At 38.5% G+C, this 18,532-nt stretch overlaps 1 protein-coding gene across 3 annotated transcripts in view; it reads left to right on the top strand.

The window, feature by feature from the left end:
* Positions 1-26: 26 nt before the first annotated feature.
* Positions 27-18,532, top strand: part of MRPL47 (mitochondrial ribosomal protein L47) — a 39,889-nt gene continuing 21,383 nt past the window's right edge. For 2 of the 3 annotated variants that reach the window (XR_009262018.1, XM_058730570.1), the window contains exons 1-3: positions 27-176; positions 2,736-2,887; positions 3,462-3,522. Coding sequence is in view for 1 of the 3 variants with exons in the window: in XM_058730570.1 (XP_058586553.1) it covers positions 31-176; positions 2,736-2,887; positions 3,462-3,522 (359 nt within the window). In the remaining 2 variants the exon portion in view is untranslated. Of the gene's footprint in view, positions 177-196; positions 779-2,735; positions 2,888-3,461; positions 3,523-18,532 lie in introns of those variants that run through there. The other variant, XM_058730571.1, reaches the window with a different exon arrangement.

Here is an 18,532-nt window from a genome sequence, read left to right as displayed (position 1 = left end):
TCTCCATCCGGTCGGCCTGAGACACAGGAAATGACATCATTGTGGAGAAACCGCGGTATCCTTACTTTCTGTGGAGACATGGCTGCGGCCAGTTTGGGCAGTGTTTGCAGAAAAGTCTTAACCGGGCTGAAAGCTTCTAAGTCGCTAATAAGTCTTCAGGCCCCACCTAGCACAGGGTAAGTGATGTGAGGAGTAGGTTTGTTCTCCTCTCCGACTTTGGATCTTGTTTGGTTGCCGAGATGGTGGAAAACAGCTGAGAGGCCGCGCGCATAACCGAACCCGAACTCACCTGCGTGAGAAGGGAATGCCCTTAGAGAAGTCGTCCACCTCCGACATTTCCGGTCTTTTCTCAAACTTTTTCTTGTCACCTAGTGCGGACCAGACAGTCCATGGGGTCTGTAGATAACCAGTATTTGTTGACTTAAACCTAGAGGTACAGAAGTATCCTCTTTGGATGGGTGAGTTGGGAAAAACTGCACTGAAGAGGATTTGGTTATGGAACTGAAGATTATGTCAAGTTTGGATGGATAAAAACCAAGGCGCTTTTGTATTTCCAGAATCTATCAGATTTTTCAGTAAATGTGGAGTGAGTAAGTGAAAGTAATCAAAAGAACGGAAAGTAGCTCTGCTGGTGTGAGAGAGGAACATCCTACATATGGTGTTTATTATTTCTGGAAAGACAGCCTGTCTTTTGGACAGACTGACGAGTTTATGGTATATGGTTTCCTCCCTTTTATTGGATTTTGTCTCTAATGAGTTGGATTTTATAAATCATTGGGTATGTCGGATTTTTTTTAAAGGAAGTCATGTATGTGTCATTGAATCCAGCACAGACAATTGTTGAGCATCTATTATGTGCTATATATTACTTGCACTTACTTTAGAGATAAGCAATATTTTTTTCATTTTGCAGAGGTTCACAGGTTGTAACTTGATAAAGGTGACAAACTTGGATCAATTGTCTGTAATTCACTGTCATTTTTTCTTAAAAATAAATTTTAGAGGGGCACCTAGGTGGCTCAGTGAGTTAAGCATCTGACTTCAGCTCAGGTCATGATCTCACAGTCAGTGAGTTCAAGCCCCGAGTCGGGCTCTGTGCTGGCAGCTCAGAGCCTGGAGCCTGCTTCAGATTCTGTGTCTCTCTCTGTTTCTACTCCTCACCTGCTCATGCTCTGTCTCAGAACTAAACGTTAAAAAAAATTGTAAATAAAATAAATTTTAGATTTTTATTATCAAAATGAATATTGCTTCATTTGCAGACAATAAGGCAAGTGTTTTGAAGAAAATAATAATCAACTATAATTTTTGCCACTCAAAGATTTTCTTACATTCCTTTTTATATATACATATACATGTAATTCTTCTAAGTTTATTTTTGAGGAGAGAGAGACAGAGCAGGTGTGCAGGTGGAAGGAGCAGTGGGAGACAGAGAAGAGGGAGAATCCCAAGCAGGCTCTGAGCTGTCAGAGCAGAGCTTGACTCAGGGATTGAACTCACAAACCATGAGATCATGACCTAGCTGAAATCAAGAGTCAGACACTTAACTGACTGAACCACCCAGGTGCCCCCACATACATGTAATTTTAAAATAAAGCCAGAATCATATTTACATGTATGCATTTTGGTGCTCTACCCTGTTTCCCCAATTTTTTATATTTAATAATTTCAAACCAACAGAAAAATTGTAAGAGTACTACAAAGAATAACCACTCTTCATCTATATTAAGCAAACCTTAGCATTTTGTCACATTTTTATGTCTCTTTATATCCATGCTTATGTGTATTTTTTTCTGAGCTATTTGAGGCATTGTGACACTTCAGTATATGTCTCCTAAGAACGAGAACACTGTCTTTATAACTACGATACTACAATGATCACGCTGGAGTATTTAATATACTACTGTCGCCGTGCTTTTATGTAGCATACAGTCCAAATTTTTTCTTAATTTTTTATCCAGGGTCCAACCAACGATCATTCATTACTGTCGTTGGTTGTCATGTCTTCTTAGTCATCTTTAATCCAGAACATTTTTGAGCAGATCAGCCCTTTCAGATTATCCTTCCATTTAGATTTGTCTGATTGTGTCCTCATGGTTAGATTCAAGTTAAATTTTTTTGGTAGGAATACAACACTTGTGATACACTTTGCTATTGAGTTTTACATTATTTCACCAGCTTATTAAATATTCTTTAAAAACGTGATTTTTAAATTACTGCATAATAAATTATTATACAAATGCACAGTAATTTTTTAACCATTTCCTGGTTGCATATTTACATTATTACCAACTTTTGGATATCACATATAATGCTTTAATAGATATTTTTATTAATTCTCATCATATTTTTAGTTGAAATTTCTAGATGAATTTTGGGTTGAAGGGGGAAGCATTGAGGCTTGTGATACATGTTGCAAAATTAATCTTCAGAATGTTTTTATCTGCTTATGTAACCACTAGCCAGGAATGAAAAGCCTAAAAGTGTTACCTTAAGTATAATTTTATCAAGATACTGTCTCCAAAATTATGTGAATATATTAATCTCTGAAATTAAAGGGTAGCAGCATCTATAATGCAATATTGAAAATTATTTCTAAAGCATTTTATAAGTTTGTTCTTTGTGCAAAAACCCTGAGTAATTTTTTTTTTAACATTGTAGATGAGGAAATGATTCCAATTATTGCTTGTAAAATCCAAATGTTGCAAAACTCTGATCACTTGTTTATATATGTTCAGTTGCAGGTTTTCTCTTAGTCTTTTGCCTAAGAATATACCAAATGTCACATCTTTTCACCAGTGTAGATTACTTCATACCACATTGTCAAGAAAAGGACTGGAAGAATTTTTTGATGACCCAAAGAATTGGGGGGAAGAAAAAGTGAAATCTGGTAAGATATTTGGGTTGACTGATATTAAATATATTTATTAAATCCTCCATTACTTTGGGATTATTTATCCACCTTGGGGATCATTTAGGTGTTTCCTTTTTTTATTTCTTTTGGGAATGTGAGAGAAAATTAAAAGGACAATGTAATAGTACAGTTAATTGTTGATTGGCAGGTTGACAAAAGGCTTAGAAGAGGAGTAAATTGAAATTGTTAACTGAAGTGAGGCCAGAGATTTGGTTTAGATTTCATTTTTTAGAGATAATTACATGTTTATAATGATATGAAATATTTTGGTATTAAACTGTGGAAACACATTCTTTTTTAGTACTAACATTTTTTTAATGCTATTGCCAGTGACATTACTAATATTTTATGTGTTACCTAATTGAATGCCAGTTTAGTCCTAATTGTGTACTATACTATGATATGATAAAACTATTATATTTTACAGATAAGGAAACAGGTTTAGAGAAGTTGAATAATCTGCCACAAGGCACATAGCTAGAAAATTATTTCATGTTGTGAATTTCATAAATTTTTCTGTGTGTGTCTGTGAATTTCATAATTTTAATAGGAGCTTCATGGACCTGTCAGCAATTAAGGAATAAAAGTAATGAAGATTTACATAAACTTTGGTAAGTATACTGAATACATTAATATGTAGGTGTTTGAAGCAGTTAAAATATGACAATGAGGTATAAACTTTACATCTATTTGATGTAAGAAATTGAGAAAGTGATTTGTCTTATAATACTATGGATGATATGTAAAACCAGTAAAGATTTTAAGACAAATGTATTAGTGTTCTCAAATAGTTGGGGATTAAGAAATTTTACTGTAACTGCTACCAGTCATACTAGCATCTTTTTCTTTAAGTTTATTTTATTTATTTTGAGAGAGAAAGCATAATTTTTTGGGGGGTGGGGGGCAGAGAGAGACTCTCAAGCAGGCTCTGTACAGTCGGCACTGAGGCTGATGAGAGGCTTAAACTCACTGTGAGATGATGACCTGAGTGGAAATCAAGAGTTGAGAGTTTAACCAACTGAGCCACCCAGGCATCCCCATACAAGCATTTTTATACTAACAAGTTTAGTAAACTAATAAAATGAAATAGGAAGAGTTTGTCACATTTAAGCCTTCCTCCTTTTTATTACCTTATCCATGGTCTGGAATCTTTAGCTTATTTGCCCTGGGGAAATATGTTGGAGGGTGCATTTAATTGGGAATTTAGCTAAATTTTTCTGGCAAATTTTCCTGATGAATTAGAGAGGGTTGAGAGGATTTAAGTCAGTGTGGTTTAATGCATCCATTAAGCATTTTTAATGGATGATTTATTTATTATTTACTTGTATTTGTATTTTTATTGAGGAGTAATTGATATAACACTGTATTTCAGGGATACACTGTAATGATTTGGTATTTGTATGCATTATAAAATGATCACCTTAGTAAGTCTGGTTCAAATATGTCACCATACATAGAAAAGTTTTTTTCCTTGTGATGAGAACTTTCAAGATCTGCTTTCCTACCTATTTTCAAATATGCAGTACAGTATTATTAACTACAGTCACCATGCTGTACATTATATCACCATGACTTATTTTGTGGTAGGGTCCCCTCCCTAAGGAGAGAAAAAACGCAAAAAACCTGAAGGCAACCTGGCTATACACCTATGTGACAACATCCATCATGACCTTGTAACATGAGACCACTTAATCAGACTGCATGTTTGTGTGTTACCATATATGGGAGACAAAGAAATAGAAAACGTATAAAAAACTGTGCCGCGTGGCATTCGGGACTCAGTTTTTCTTGTAGGAACCCAACTAAGCAGTGCCTGCACGAATAAAGTTGTTTACTGGAAAGAAAGGCCTCGGTGTCAGGAATCTGTGCAAGAGTCCTGCTACATTGTAACTGGAAATTTGTACTTTCTTACCCCCTTCATCCACTTTGCTATTAACCTAACAAAATAATTGGGGCGCTTGGGTGGCTCAGTCGGTTAAGCATTCAACTCTAAACTTTGGCTCAGGTCTTGATCTCACAGTTCATGAGGTTCACTTGGTGTGGTTTGTGAGATTGAGCCCTACATAGGGCTCTGCTGCTGACAGCATGGAGCCTGCTCGTGATTCCCTCTCCCTCTCTCTGCTCCTCCTCAACATGTGCACACACACTCGTCTTTCTCAAAATAAATAAACATTTTTTTTTTAATTTTTTTTTAATAGAATAAAAATAGGGGCATCTGGGTGGCTCCATTGGTTAAGTGTCCTACTCTTGGTTTCAGCTCAGGTCATGATCTCGCAGTTTCGTGAGTTTGAGCCCCATATTGGGCTGTGCACTGATGATGTGGAGCCTGCTTGGATTCTCTCTCTCTGTGCCTCTCTCTCTCTACTCCTCCCCTACTCGTGCTGTCTCTATCTCTCAAAATAAATAAACTTTAATAAATAAATAAAATAAGTTATTTTATCAGCAAAAATGGGTTTATTTGGGAATTAGACACTTTTAATTAAGGACAAGCAAGCTGTGGCAAAACCATAGACAAATCCTACAAAGGAATATTATTTTATGGAGAAGGAAGAGGAGGTTGGAAGGGATTGTTTTGAATGAAAGTGTTGTACAAAAGCAGGAGTTCAGAGTGATGATGGTTACTCATTGGCTGAGTTTCAGAGGTAGTCAATTTCTTGTAGATGGCCTTGTTTATCTTTCCCTTTGGGGCCTGTAATTGATGATTCTTTCCTGTTGAGTCTTCTATTAGGGATCTGTAATTGACAGTTTTTCCTGTAACTGACATGGAATGGTATGGCTCCCCTTCTAGGATCTCCAGTCTACTTTAGTGAGGTTTCCTTTTATTAATTTTCACATTCCCCTCCTCTTTTTTTTTTTTTTCAATTTTTTTTTAACGATTATTTATTTTGGAGAGAGAAAGAGTGTGAGTAGGAGAGGGACAGATAGAGAGGGAGACACAGAAGCCAAAGCAAGCTGCAGGCTCCAGGCTCTGAGTTGTCAGCACAGGGCCCGAATTCACAAACTGCAAGATCATGACCTGAGCTGAAGTCGGATGCTAACTGACTGAGTCACCCAGGTGCCCCTCACATTTCCCCCTTTTGATCAAGATCTCTCCTTGAAAGCAGTGCTGAGGAAGAGTCCGTTTTTCTATATTTAGTGGTTTTTTCCTTCAGTGTCAGGAAGAACCTTTCCTGGTTGTCCTGTCCTACCTTGGAGGGAAGGTGCCTAATAGTTGGAAACCACTTCAGATCACATTTAAGTAACAGGAAGATTAGGAGGGAGAATTCTTAGGCACTTCCCATCTAAAGTTTATATTTTCTCTAGGTCCCAACTGTTGGAGATCATCTCCTTATTGGGTGCATCATTTTCTTTTTTTAAATTTCCAGTATAATTAACTTAGTGTTATATTAGTTTCAGGTATACAATACCTGATTGACCCAGTTACTCAGTGCTTTTCACCATAAGTGTACTCTTACTAATCTTCACCTGTTTCACCCATCTCAGTGCCTACCTACCCTCTGGTAACCATCAGTTTGTTCTCTAAGACTCTCTTTTTTTTTCTCTTTTATACTTTGTTTTGTTTCTTAAATTCCACATATGAGTGAAATCATACACTATTTGTCATTCTCTGACTTATTTCATTTTAACATTGTACCCTCTAGATCCATCCGTGTTGTTGCAAATGTCAAGATTTCATTCTTTATGACTAATATTCTAGTGTACATATATACCACATCTTCTTTATCCATTCTTCTATTGATGGATACTTGGGTTGCTTCCATACTTTGGCTATTGTAAATAATGCTGCAGTAAACATGGTGCATATATCTTTTCAAGTTAGTGTTTTAGTATTTTTTATTTATTTTTTTAAACATTTATTCATTTTTGAGAGACAGAGACAGAGTGTGAGTGGGGGAGGGGTAGAGAGAGACACAAAATCCGAAGCAGGCTCCAGGCTCCAAGCAGTTGGCACAGAGCCTGATACGGCGCTCGAACTCACGAACGGTGAGATCATGACCTGAGCCAAAGTCAGACACTTAACTGACTGAGCCACCCAGGTGCCCCAGTGTTTTAGTGTTCTTTGGGTAAATACCTAATAGTGGGATTACTGGGTCATTTGGTAATTCTATTTTTAATTTTTTGAGGAACCTCCATGCTGTTTTCTACAGTGGCTGTACCAGTTTACATTCCCACCAACAGTACACAAGAGTTCCTTTTTATCCACATCCTCTCCAATACTTGTTTCTTGTGTTTTTTATTTTAGCCATTCTGATAGGTATGAAATAATACCTCATTGTGATTTTGATTTGCATTCCCCTGACGATGAGTAATGTTGAGCATCTTTTCATGTGTCTGTTGGCCATCTGTGTGTGTGTTCTTTGGGGAAATGTCTGCTAATGCCTTCTGTTTATTTTTTAATTGGGTTATTTGTGGGGTTTTTTAGTGTTGAGTTATAGAAGTTCTTTATATATTTTGGATACTGATTTATCAGATATGTTATTTGCAAACATCCTCTCCCATTAACTATGTTGTCTTTTTGTTTTCTTGATTATTTCCTTTGCGGTGTGGAAGCTTTTTATTTTGAGTAGTTCCCATAGTTTATTTTTGCTTTTGTTTCCTTTACCTCGGGAGATCTATCTAGAAAAATACTGTTAACAGCTGATATCAAAGAAATTGCTGCATATACCCTCTTCTAGGATTTTTATGGTTTTGGGTCTCTCATTTAGATCTTTAATACACTTTGAGTTTATTTTTGTGTATAGTGTAAGAAAGCAGTCCAGTTTCATTCTTTTGCATGTAGCAGTCCAGTTTTCCCAACACCATTTGTTGAAGGTTGAAGAGACTGTCTTTCCCACTGCATAGTCTTGCCTCCTTTGTCAAAGATTAATTGACCAGATAATGGTGGGTTTATTTTTGAGCTCTCTATTCTGTTTTGTTGATCTATGTGTCTCTTTTTGCATCAGTACCATACTCTCTTGATTACTACAGGTGTGTAATATAACTTGAAATCTGGGATTGTGATACCTCCAGTTTTGTTCTTCTTTTTCAAGATTGCTTTGGCTATTCAGGGTCTTCTGTGGTTTCATATGAATTTTAGGAGTGTTTATTCTGGTTCTGTGAAAAATGCTGGTGGTATTTTGATAGGGACTGCATTAAATCTATAGATTGCTTTGGGTAGTATGGCCATTTGAATAATATTTGTTCTCCAGTCCATGAGCATGGAATATCTTTTTGTTTGTATCATCTTCAGTTTCATTCATCAGTGTTTTAATTTTCAGAGTACAGATCTTTCACCTCCTTGGTTAAATTTATTCCTAGGTACCTTACTATTTTTGGTGCAGTTATAAATGGGATTGTTTTCTTAATTTCTCTTTCTGTTGCTTCATTATTAGTGTATAAAAATACAACAGATTTCTGTGGATTGATTTTGTATCCTGTGACCTTACCAAATTCATTTGTCAGTTCTAGTAGTTTTTTTGGTAGAGTCTTTAGCATTTTCTATATATAGTATCAAGTCATCTGCAAATAGCAAAAGTTTTATTTTTTCCTTACCAATTTTGATGTCTTTTATTTCTTTTTGTTGTCTGATTGCTGTAGCTAGGACTTCCTCGTACTATGTTGAATATAAGTGATGAGAGTGGACATCCTTGTCTTGTTCCTGATCTTAGGGGAAAAGCTCTCAGTTTTTCACCATTGAGTATAATGTTAGCTATGGGTTTTTCATATATGGCCTTTTTTATGTTGAGATATAGTCCCTCTAAATCTACTTTGTTGAGGGTTTTTATCATGAATAGATGTTGTATTTTGTCAGATGCTTTTTCTGCATCTATTCAAATGATCATAGGGTTTTTTCTTTTTTTCTTGTTGCTGTGATGTATCACATTGATTGGTTTGTGATTTTTGAACCACCCTTGCATCCCAGGAATAAATCCTACTTGATTATGGTAAATTATTGTTTTTAATGTATTGTTGGATTTGTTTCACTAGTATTGTGTTGAGGATTTTTGCATTATGTTCTTTGGAGCTATTGGCCTGGAGTTTTGTAGTGTCTTTATCTAGTTTTGGTATCAGGGTACTGTTGGTCTCATAGAATGAATTTGGAAGCTTTCTTTCCTTTTCTATTGTTTGGAATAGTTTGAGAAGAAGAAGTATTAACTCTTTTATAAAAAGTGTTTGATAGAATTCTCCTGTGAAGCCATCTGGTCCTTTAGTTTCGTGTGTTGGGAATTTTTTGATTACTGCTTCAATTTCATTGCTGGTCATTGGTCTGTTCAAGTTATCTGTTTCTTCCTGATTCTGTTTTGGGAGGTTATATGTTTCTAGGAATTCATTTTTTCTAGGTTGTCAAATTTGTTGGCATGTAATTTTTCATAATATTCTCTTATAATCCTTGTTATTTCTATGTTGTCAGTTATTTCTCCTCTTTCTGATTTTGAGTTCTTTCTGTCTCTCTTTTTTTTAATGAGCCTGGCTAAAGGTTTATTAATTTTATTGATCTTTTCAAAGAACCAGCTCCTAGTTTCATTGAGCTGTTCTATTGTTTTTGTTTCTGTTTCATTGATCTCTGCTCTAATTTTTATTCCTTCCTTCTTCCTACTGGCTTTGGGTTGTTTGTTGTTCTTTTTCTAACTCCTTTAGGTGTAAGGTTAGGTTGTTTATTTGAGATTTTTCTTGCTTATTAATATAGGCCTGTATTGCTATTAATTCCCCTCTTAGAACTACTTTTGCTGCATCCCAGTGATTTCAGAGTGTTGTGTCTTCATTTTCATTTGTCTCCGTGTATTTTATAATTTCCTTTTTGATTTCTTGGTTGGCCCATTCATTGTGTTCATTGGATTTTTTTGTCCCCATTCACTGTTTTTTAAAAAAAAAATTTTTTTTAATGTTTATTTATTTTTGAGAGAGAGACAGCCCGAGCAGAGGAGGGGCAGAGAGAGAGGGAGACACAGAATCCAAAGCAGGCTCCAGGCTCTGAGCTGTCAGCATAGAGCCTGATGCAGGGCTTGAACCCACGAACTTGCTAGATCATGACCTGAGCCGAAGTCGGACGCTTAACCGATTGATCCAACCAAGCGCCCCATCGATGCCATATTCATTGTTTAGTAGCATGTTATTTAACCTCCATGTATTTGCGTTTTTTCCAGATTTTTCTTGTAGTTGATTTCTGGTTTCATAGCATTGTGGTCAGAAAAGATGCATAGTATGACTTTGAATTTTTTGAATTTGTTAAGACTTCTTTTGTGCCCTAACATGTGATCTACTCTGGAGAATGCTCTTTTCTACACTTGAAAAGACTGTGTATTCTGCTTTTTTAGGATGGAATATCTTTTAGATCCATCTGGCTCCGTGTGTCATTCAGAGCCACTGTTTCCTTGTTGATTTTCTGTTTAGATAGATGATGTATCCATTGATATAAGTGGGGTATTAAAGTCCCCTGCTATTATTGTATTTACTGTTGATTATTTCCTTTATGTTTGTTATTAGCTGCTTTAGGTTTTTAGGTGCATAAATACAATTGTTACGTATTCTTGTTGGATTTTTCTCTTTATGATTATATAGCATCCTTCCTTGTCTGTTACAGTCTTTGTTTTAAAATCCATTTTGTCCATTGTAAGTATTGCTACCTGAGGTTTCCTTTCATTTCTATTTGCATGATAAATGCTTTTCCCTCCCTCTACTTTGAATCTGCATGTGTGTTTAGGTCGGAAATGAGTCTTGTGTAGGCAGCATATAGATGGATCTTGCTTTTTTTATCCATTCCATCACCTTATGTCTTTTGATTTGGTGTTTAGTCCATTTATATTCAAAGTAGTTATTGATAGGCATGTAACCATTTTGTTATTGTTTTATGATTATTTTTGTCTTCTGTTCCTTCTCTTGCTCTCTTACAGTTTGCTGGCTTTCTTTAGGGATATACTTGGATTCCTTTCTCATTATTTTTTATATATCTATTGCCAGTTTTTGATTTGTGGTTACTGTAAGGTTTATATATAACATTTTGTGCATATAGCAGTCTGTATTAAGTTAATGGTCACTTGAGTTTGGAACCCATCCTAAAATCACTAATTTTTTACTCCTCTCTCCCCCACATTTTAGGTATATAGTGTCCTACTTTACATCCTTTTATTTTGTAAAATCCTTGATTGATTTTTATAGATACACTTAATTTTATTGCTCTTTGCTTCCTACTTTCCTTTGGTCTTTCCTTTCTACTCAGAGTCCTCTTTAACATTTCTTATAAAGCTGGTTTAGTGATGAATTCCTTTAGCTTTTGTCTGGGAAACTCTTTATCTCTCCTGTTATTCTGAGTGGTAGCCTTCCTGAATGTTAGAGTATCTTTGTTGCAGGTTTTTTTCTTTCAGCACTTAATATATATCATGCCACTCCCTTCTGGCCTAGAAAGTTTCTGTTGAGAATCAACTGATAGCCTTAGGGGATTCCCCTTGTATGTAACAGTTTTCTTTTGCTACTTTTAAAATTGTTCACTACTTTTTGCCCTTTGAATTACTAAGTGTCTTGGTGTGGCCTTCCTTGGGTTGATTTTGTTGGGAGCGCTCTGTGCCTCCTGGATTTCTATTTCCTTTCTCAGATTCAAGAAGTTTTCAGCTATTATTTCTTCAAAAAACTCTTCTGCCCCCTTTTCTCTCTCTTCCCCTTCTGGGATCTCTATAATGCTAATGTTATTATGTTTGATGGTGTTGCTGAGTTCTCTAAGCCTATTTAAAAAATTTTTTTTTAATTATTTTTTTTCTCTCTCCCATTCAGCAAGATTGCTTTCCATTACTCTGCACCCCAGGTTGTTGATCCATACTTCTGCTTCCTCTAGTCTAGCATTTATTCTATTTAATGTATTTTTTATGCATTTTTTTTAAGTTTATTTATTTATTTTTAGGGAGAGAGATTGAGAGTGCGCGCGTGCGAGTGGGGGATTGGCAGAGAGAAAGTGGGAGAGAGAGAGAATCCCAAGAAGACTCTGCACTGTCAGTGCAGAGCCCCACGTGGGGCTCAAACTCAAAGACCCGAGCTGAGATCAAGAGTTGGACGCTTAACCAACTGAGCCATCCAGGCACCCCTGTTTAGTGTATTTTTAATGTAAGTTATTGAGTTACATTTTCTGTCTCTTTGTTGAGGGTCTCACCAAGGTCCTCCACTCTTTTCTCAAGTCCAGGAAGTATCTTTATGACTATTAGTTTAAATTCTTTGTCACGAATATTGCTTATTTCCATTCCATTTAGGTCTCTTGCTGTGATTTTGTCCTGTTCTTTCACTTGGGACATATTCCTCTGTCTCCTCATTTTGTCTAACTCTTTTCATCTGTTTCTGTGTGCTAGGAAAGTCAGCTATCTCTCCTGCTCTTGAAAGTAGTGGTCTTATGAAGTAGAGTTCCTAAAGTGCCCTGCACTTCACCCGAACCTGGTGCTTCAGGGGTGTTTCCTATGAGTGTGGCATGCACCTTACTGTTGCGGCTGAAGTGTATCTGCCTTGTCAGTCATTTACAACGGTTCTCTGCATGTTGCAGCCAGAGTTTTGTTCCTGTGTTGTTAGTGGGCCTGTCTGGGGTAACCTTAGCTTGAGTTGGGTCAGACTAGGTGTTTGCCAGAGCTGCAGTTGCACTGAACTGTAGGGTATTCTCTGTGTTGTCCTCGAAGAAGCTTTCATTGTTGGACAAGGCCTGCAGTCACACCAGATGTCTGCCCCCAGTCCGCTGCTGGGACCACAGTGGAACTAGCGTGTGCGGTTATCTTCCTCTTTCCCCGTGACAGGAATCAATTTGGGGTGATGCTAACCCATCAGGGCTGCTTGCACACTGCCAGGCTTGTGGTGTCACTTTGGATGGACGCCTACTGAGAGAGAGTTGGAGGGAGCGAGTCCATAGAGGAACACAGGGGCAGGTGCACAGTGATAGCAGGGTTTGCTCAGGTCTGCTATAGGAAGAAGCTGGGTTGGAAGGGGTAGATCTGCAAAAGTGGTTGGGGGCCAGGCACACTGTTAGTGAGCTAGGTAGAGACTGTTTGCACTGCATTGGTTCCCACGGGTGTCTGTATCTAGCCTGGAGAGTGGGGGAAGGAGATGGTGCCCACCAATTCCTTTGTTCCTGGAGAAGTCTCCCTAAGACTTGCCCCTCCAGCATAGGCCCCAAAATTAGCAAACAAATCTCCTTGTACACCCCAGGCGTCTTTCAAACTGGTGCTCTGTGCTGAATCTCAGTGGGGCTATTTGTTGTCTTGTCTCTTTAAGGATGGGGACTCAGTTTTCTCTTGGCCTTCTACTCTCCCTGACCCAAGCCTGCTGATTTTTAAAGTTCTAAGTGTTAAACCCCCGTGACAACAAGAACTCAAGAAATTAAGCCCCTCTGGTTTTCAAAGGGAGAATTATGGGATGGGAATTTTATGTCATGGGAATCTATCTTCCCAGTGCTGGTCCTGCATGCCTGGGGTGGGGTCTGCTCCTCTCTCCTCTCTTCTGTGCCCACCCTGTCCCTCTTACAGACGGTCCTGTGTTTGTTTGCCTCTCTACTATGTCTCCATCCTTCCTACCCTCTTCGGTGTGGCCTCTTCTCTACGTTTAGCTGTGAAAAAGTCTATTATGCCAGCCTTTGGGTCATTTTCTGGGTTACTTAGATTGAGGTGGGTGTTATCTAGGTGTGTCCAGGGGATGAGGTGAGCCTAGGATCCTCCTACTCTGCCATCTTCCATGTGTCTGAGTGCATCATTTTTACAGAAGTTTAAAAGAAACAAAGTATAAGAATTTTAAGTAATTATATAAAACACAAGAAGTAAAATAATTCAAAATTGTTTTATGGTTCTAAATAAGACCCTAGGTCTGAAAGTAGTCAGCTGGAGATATTTATTGGCACTTACTCCAACTTACAGGAGAAAGTTCTCCATACAGAGGCAAACTCCATCCCAGAGTCATGTATGCCTCCTGCAAGTCCCCACTTAAAAGTGGCCATGAAAGCAAAATAGGGGACTCTGCAAGAGCTCATTGGAAGAATTGATCAAGTGCATTTTGGAAGATACAGTGCAGGTATACACATGGATCAATAGTTAATGAACTTTTGCAAAAAATAGCAAAACTTCAGAGATGTATTAAAACAGTATTATCTCAAAAGAACTATTTGAAAATAGACATTATCCAGGGGTGCCTGGGTGGCTTAGTTGGATAAGCATCTGACTTCAGCTCAGGTCATGATCTCGCGGTTCGTGGGTTCGAGCCCCATGTCGGGCTCTGTGCTGGCAGCTCAGAGCCTGGATCCTGCTTCCAATTCTGTGTATCCCTCTCTGTATCTCTGCCCCTCTCCCGCTCATACTCTGTCTCTCTCTCTCTCTCTCAAAAATAAAGAAATGTTAAAAAAAAAAAAAGAAAATAGACATTATCCAGTGATACAACCTATAAGGTTACATATTCAGAGACTGTGAATTTGGATAAGAATCCAGAATCAGATAATAGGTTAGATGAAAGACTTTTGGAATTCTGAACCTTCTAACCCTTCAGAAAAAGCAAGTGAAAAAGTAGTTAGTTCATCACAAGATCATGATGAAGCTGTTTCTGAAAGCCCATAATGAAAAAAAAAGATGTTGCCCCCTTTCACAAGCATTTGGGAAATGCACATAAGGGTGTTTTCTTTACACTTTCAGCTAAAGAGTTGGGAGAAGCAAACAGGAAAAGGTATGCAGGCCTGGTCTGGACATGTTGATAAAGCTGTCTTGTCATTTCTGCTTCAATTCCAGGAAATCTTTACTTTCAGGTCACTAGATGGTGTGCAGGTCCAGTCAGGGTTTAGTGCTTTCTTTAGATGTGTCATGTGAATCCAGGATTCTATTCCTTGGAGTTTGGTGGCATGAGGGTTAGTTAGCAGTTTCTCATGCAGGTATGTACCTTCCCAGCAAGGTTGAAGAGAGTAGTTTTGGAGTTTGGAGAGTAGTTTTAGTCTTTTTCAGTAGACGAAATCTCCAGGTTGCAAAGTGTGATGCTTAAGGTTGCCATCTCCAGGGAGTGCACTGTGAAAAGATGGCTCTAACAAAGCATAGTTAGTTTTAATGGAAGTAATTGGGCCTTTACAATATTGATGTCTGTCTTCCTTCTGTCAGCTCTGGGTCACAGGAGGCAGGGGCCAACTACAATGGATGTTCTGTGACTATCTCATGGGATGAAAGCTTATGAATTTCAAAGGGGGTAGATTTGAGATTTAGAAAGACTAATAGCAGTCCTTTTGGCCAGGGTATTTGGAGGGTCTCTACAAATTTTGCCCCATTGAGTCTTAATAGTGCTGTTAGTACATTCAACTACCCCAAGGTTTGAGGACGATATGCAGAATAAAAGTGTTATAAAACCGGCCAAACAGCACAGACTGGTTGAAGCACCTAATCAGTAAAGTGCATTCACCAATCATTGTGGAGTTCAAGAGGGTTTCCCCAGGTAGGGATAATCTTTTTCTAACAGAATTTTAGCCACAGAAGAAGCATTAACCTATCTACAAGAGAAAGCTTTGGTGAGTGAGAAAACATACAAACCATGACTAAAACATATATACATCCATGAAACGGGGGAACTGTATGAAATTCATTTGTGTGAACAGGTTTCTTTGTATTATATTTTGGTGGGACAAGAGAGGTAGGCACTTTTGTTACCTTATTAACATTTCCCCACCAATATTGGTTCATGAATGCTATCATGTGAGTAGATAATGTTTATGCATATACAGTGGTAATTGGGAATTTTAGATTTTCTGGTAGGGCAGGATTGTTACTTGATCCAAACCAGAGTTCTCTCTTTCTTATGGAACAATTAATTAGATTTCCAATATTGTTATTCCCTCTCTGGGGCAATTGTTGGGTATTTCTGATCATTTTTTTTCCAAATTACTGTTTGGGAGAACATCCCTTTGGACCATGACAGAGGTTTGGCTCCCCTTGAGAGCAGCATTTTATTTTTTTTTTTTAATTTTTTTTTTTTAACGTTTATTTATTTTTGAGACAGAGATAGAGCATGAATGGGGGAGGATCAGAGAGAGGGAGACACAGAATCTGAAACAGGCTCCAGGCTCCGAGCAGTCAGCACAGAGCCTGACACGGGGCTCGAACTCACGGACCGCGAAATCATGACCTGAGCTGAAGTCGGCCACTCAACTGACTGAGCCACCCAGGCGCCCCGAGAGCAGCGTTTTAGGCAGAAATATCAGTGAGGTGGTTTCCTTTGGCGTCCAGGAAGTTAAGTCTGGAATCCCCTGGAATATTAATAATAGCCAGAGCTTTATATATAAGTGATGAATCATTAAATTCTACTCTTCTTTCTATTTTATTTAAAAAAAAATTTTTTGGAGGCGCTTGGGTGGCTTGGTCGGTTAAGCGTCCGACTTCGGCTCAGGTCATGATCTCACAGTCCGTGAGTTCGAGCCCCACGTCGGGCTCTGTGCTGACAGCTGAGAGCCTGGAGCCTGTTTCAAATTCTGTGTCTCCCTCTCTCTCTGCCCCTCCCCCGTTCATGCTCTGTCTCTCTCTGTCTCAAAAATAAATAAACGTTAAAAAATTTTTTTTTTTTAATTTTTTTAACGTTTATTTATTTTTGAGAGAGAGAGAGAGAGAGAGACAGAGCACGAAGAGGAGAGGGAGACACAGAATCCAAAGCAGGCTCCAGGCTCTGAGCTGTCAGCATAGAGCCCGATGCAGGGCTTGAACTCACAGATTCAAAGTCGGTCATTTAACCGACTGAACCACCGGGGGGGCCCTACTAAATTCTACTCTTGAAACCAAAAAAAAAAAATAATAATAGCTAGAACAGCCAGTAAAAGTATGGCATATTGGGACGCCTGGGTGGCTCAGTTGGTTAAGCGTCTGACTTCGGCTCAGGTCATGATCTCGCAGTTCGTGGGTTCAAGGCCATGTCAGGCTCTATGCCAATAGCTCAGAGCCTGGAGCCTGCTTCAGATTCTGTGTCTCCTCCTTTCTCTGCACCTCCCATGCTCATGCTGTCTCTCTCTCTTAGTTATAAATAAACGTTAAAAAATTTTTTTTAAGTATGACATCTAGTAATTTTGGACATAGGAGTCATTTTTAATTTTATCCCCATTAGATGTAAGGAAACCTTGTTTCCATAATATTCCAAACTCATCAGCTACTCTAAAGGCATACCAGCCATTGGCATAAATATTTGTGGTTTTGTCCTTGGCCACAATACAAGGATGGTAAAGGGGATCCCATTACTATTTCGTTAGTGGCCTTAACTAAAAGGGTGGTGGCAGGAATGGCTCTGAGACAAGGGGGACTCCTGTGCCCCAGGGTGTAGTTGGTAAGTATAATGCCCTGTGTGTTGATGATGGTCCCCATGTTTTTGGGTGAGTACTCCCCCAAGGGCATTCCCTTCCCTCTTATCTAAGAGGAAAAAGGAAAGTTGATAATTAGCATTCCAGAGGGCAGGAGGCATTTATTAGGCTCTTCTTTAAAGTTCCCAAAGGCTGTGTCTTCCCATCCTTTCCAAACAATAAGGTCAAGCTTGTCATTTTTTAGTAAAGCATATATAGAGTTAGAGCAGTAAGAAGTTTGGAATCTCATTTTCAACAGTAGCCAATAAGTCCAAGAAAACCTCATAACTGGCACTTAGTTGTAGGTTTGGGGATGTTCAGGATGTCTTGAAGTCTACCTGAATCCAAATGTCCTTGTTCCAAGATCAGGTGCCTTAAGTATCAAACCTGAGTTTGAGCAAACTGCAATTTTTCTTTGGAGAGTTTATGTCCCTAAAGCCAAAACTTGTAACAGGTAGATGCTATTTTCCTGTGAAGAGTTTTGAGAAGGGAAGCAAGGAGGCAAATAATCTACATATTTTAATAAAGTAGAGCCTCCAGAAAACTCTGTCATCCACATCAGTTTTTAAGGTTTCTAAAAGTAAGGACTTTCTAGTCCTGGAGCATTATTGTCCAGGTGTATTTTCCATTCTTCCCAAGTGCAAGTTTGGCTATCCTCATCAACTGAAATACTAAAATATGCACTGCATAGATCAGTTGTGGTGAAAATTTTGCTTTCAGTAGGATTGGGTGTCAGTAACATGGGGGGAGGGGTTAGGAACAAGATGCCAAAGGATAACAATGTTATTTATTACTTGGAGGTCCTGGACAAACCTCCATCCTCAGCCATTGGGTTTTCTTATAGGTAAAATTAGAGGTATTACAGGGACTAGTGTAATCTTTTATTATGGGCTTGATGCCTTGCAAGGTTCTTTATAGGATATTCATTAATTCTGGGGACAGGTTTTGAGGGATCTGTTTGAATCTTGATGGGAGATGAACTGTGGATTCTACCAATATCAGTTGGAGACCTTGCCCCTAAAGAGAACGGTAACTGATCCAATAGGGACAAATGATCAGTGTTCCCGGACTCCAGCTATAGTGCTGTTAGAGATGGAGCAAAAAAAGATGTCAAAGGGCTATTTTTTAAATTAATTAATTAATTTTTTTTTTTTTTTTTAGCGAGAGAGAGTGCAGTGAGCGAGGGGCAGAGAGAGGGAGAGAGAAGGGGGTTCAAGGGTTCAACCGAAGCAGGGCTCATGTTTTTACCCAAAGCAGGGCTTGAGCTCACCCAGTGTAGGGCTCAAACGCACAAACCGTGAGATCATGGCCTGAGCCAAAGTCAGATGCTTAACCTACTG

The sequence above is a fragment of the Neofelis nebulosa genome, chromosome 5 (genome assembly GCF_028018385.1).
Source record: "Neofelis nebulosa isolate mNeoNeb1 chromosome 5, mNeoNeb1.pri, whole genome shotgun sequence".
In the NCBI taxonomy this organism is placed as follows: domain Eukaryota; kingdom Metazoa; phylum Chordata; class Mammalia; order Carnivora; family Felidae; genus Neofelis; species Neofelis nebulosa.
This window is presented reverse-complemented; position numbering and strand designations above follow the sequence as displayed.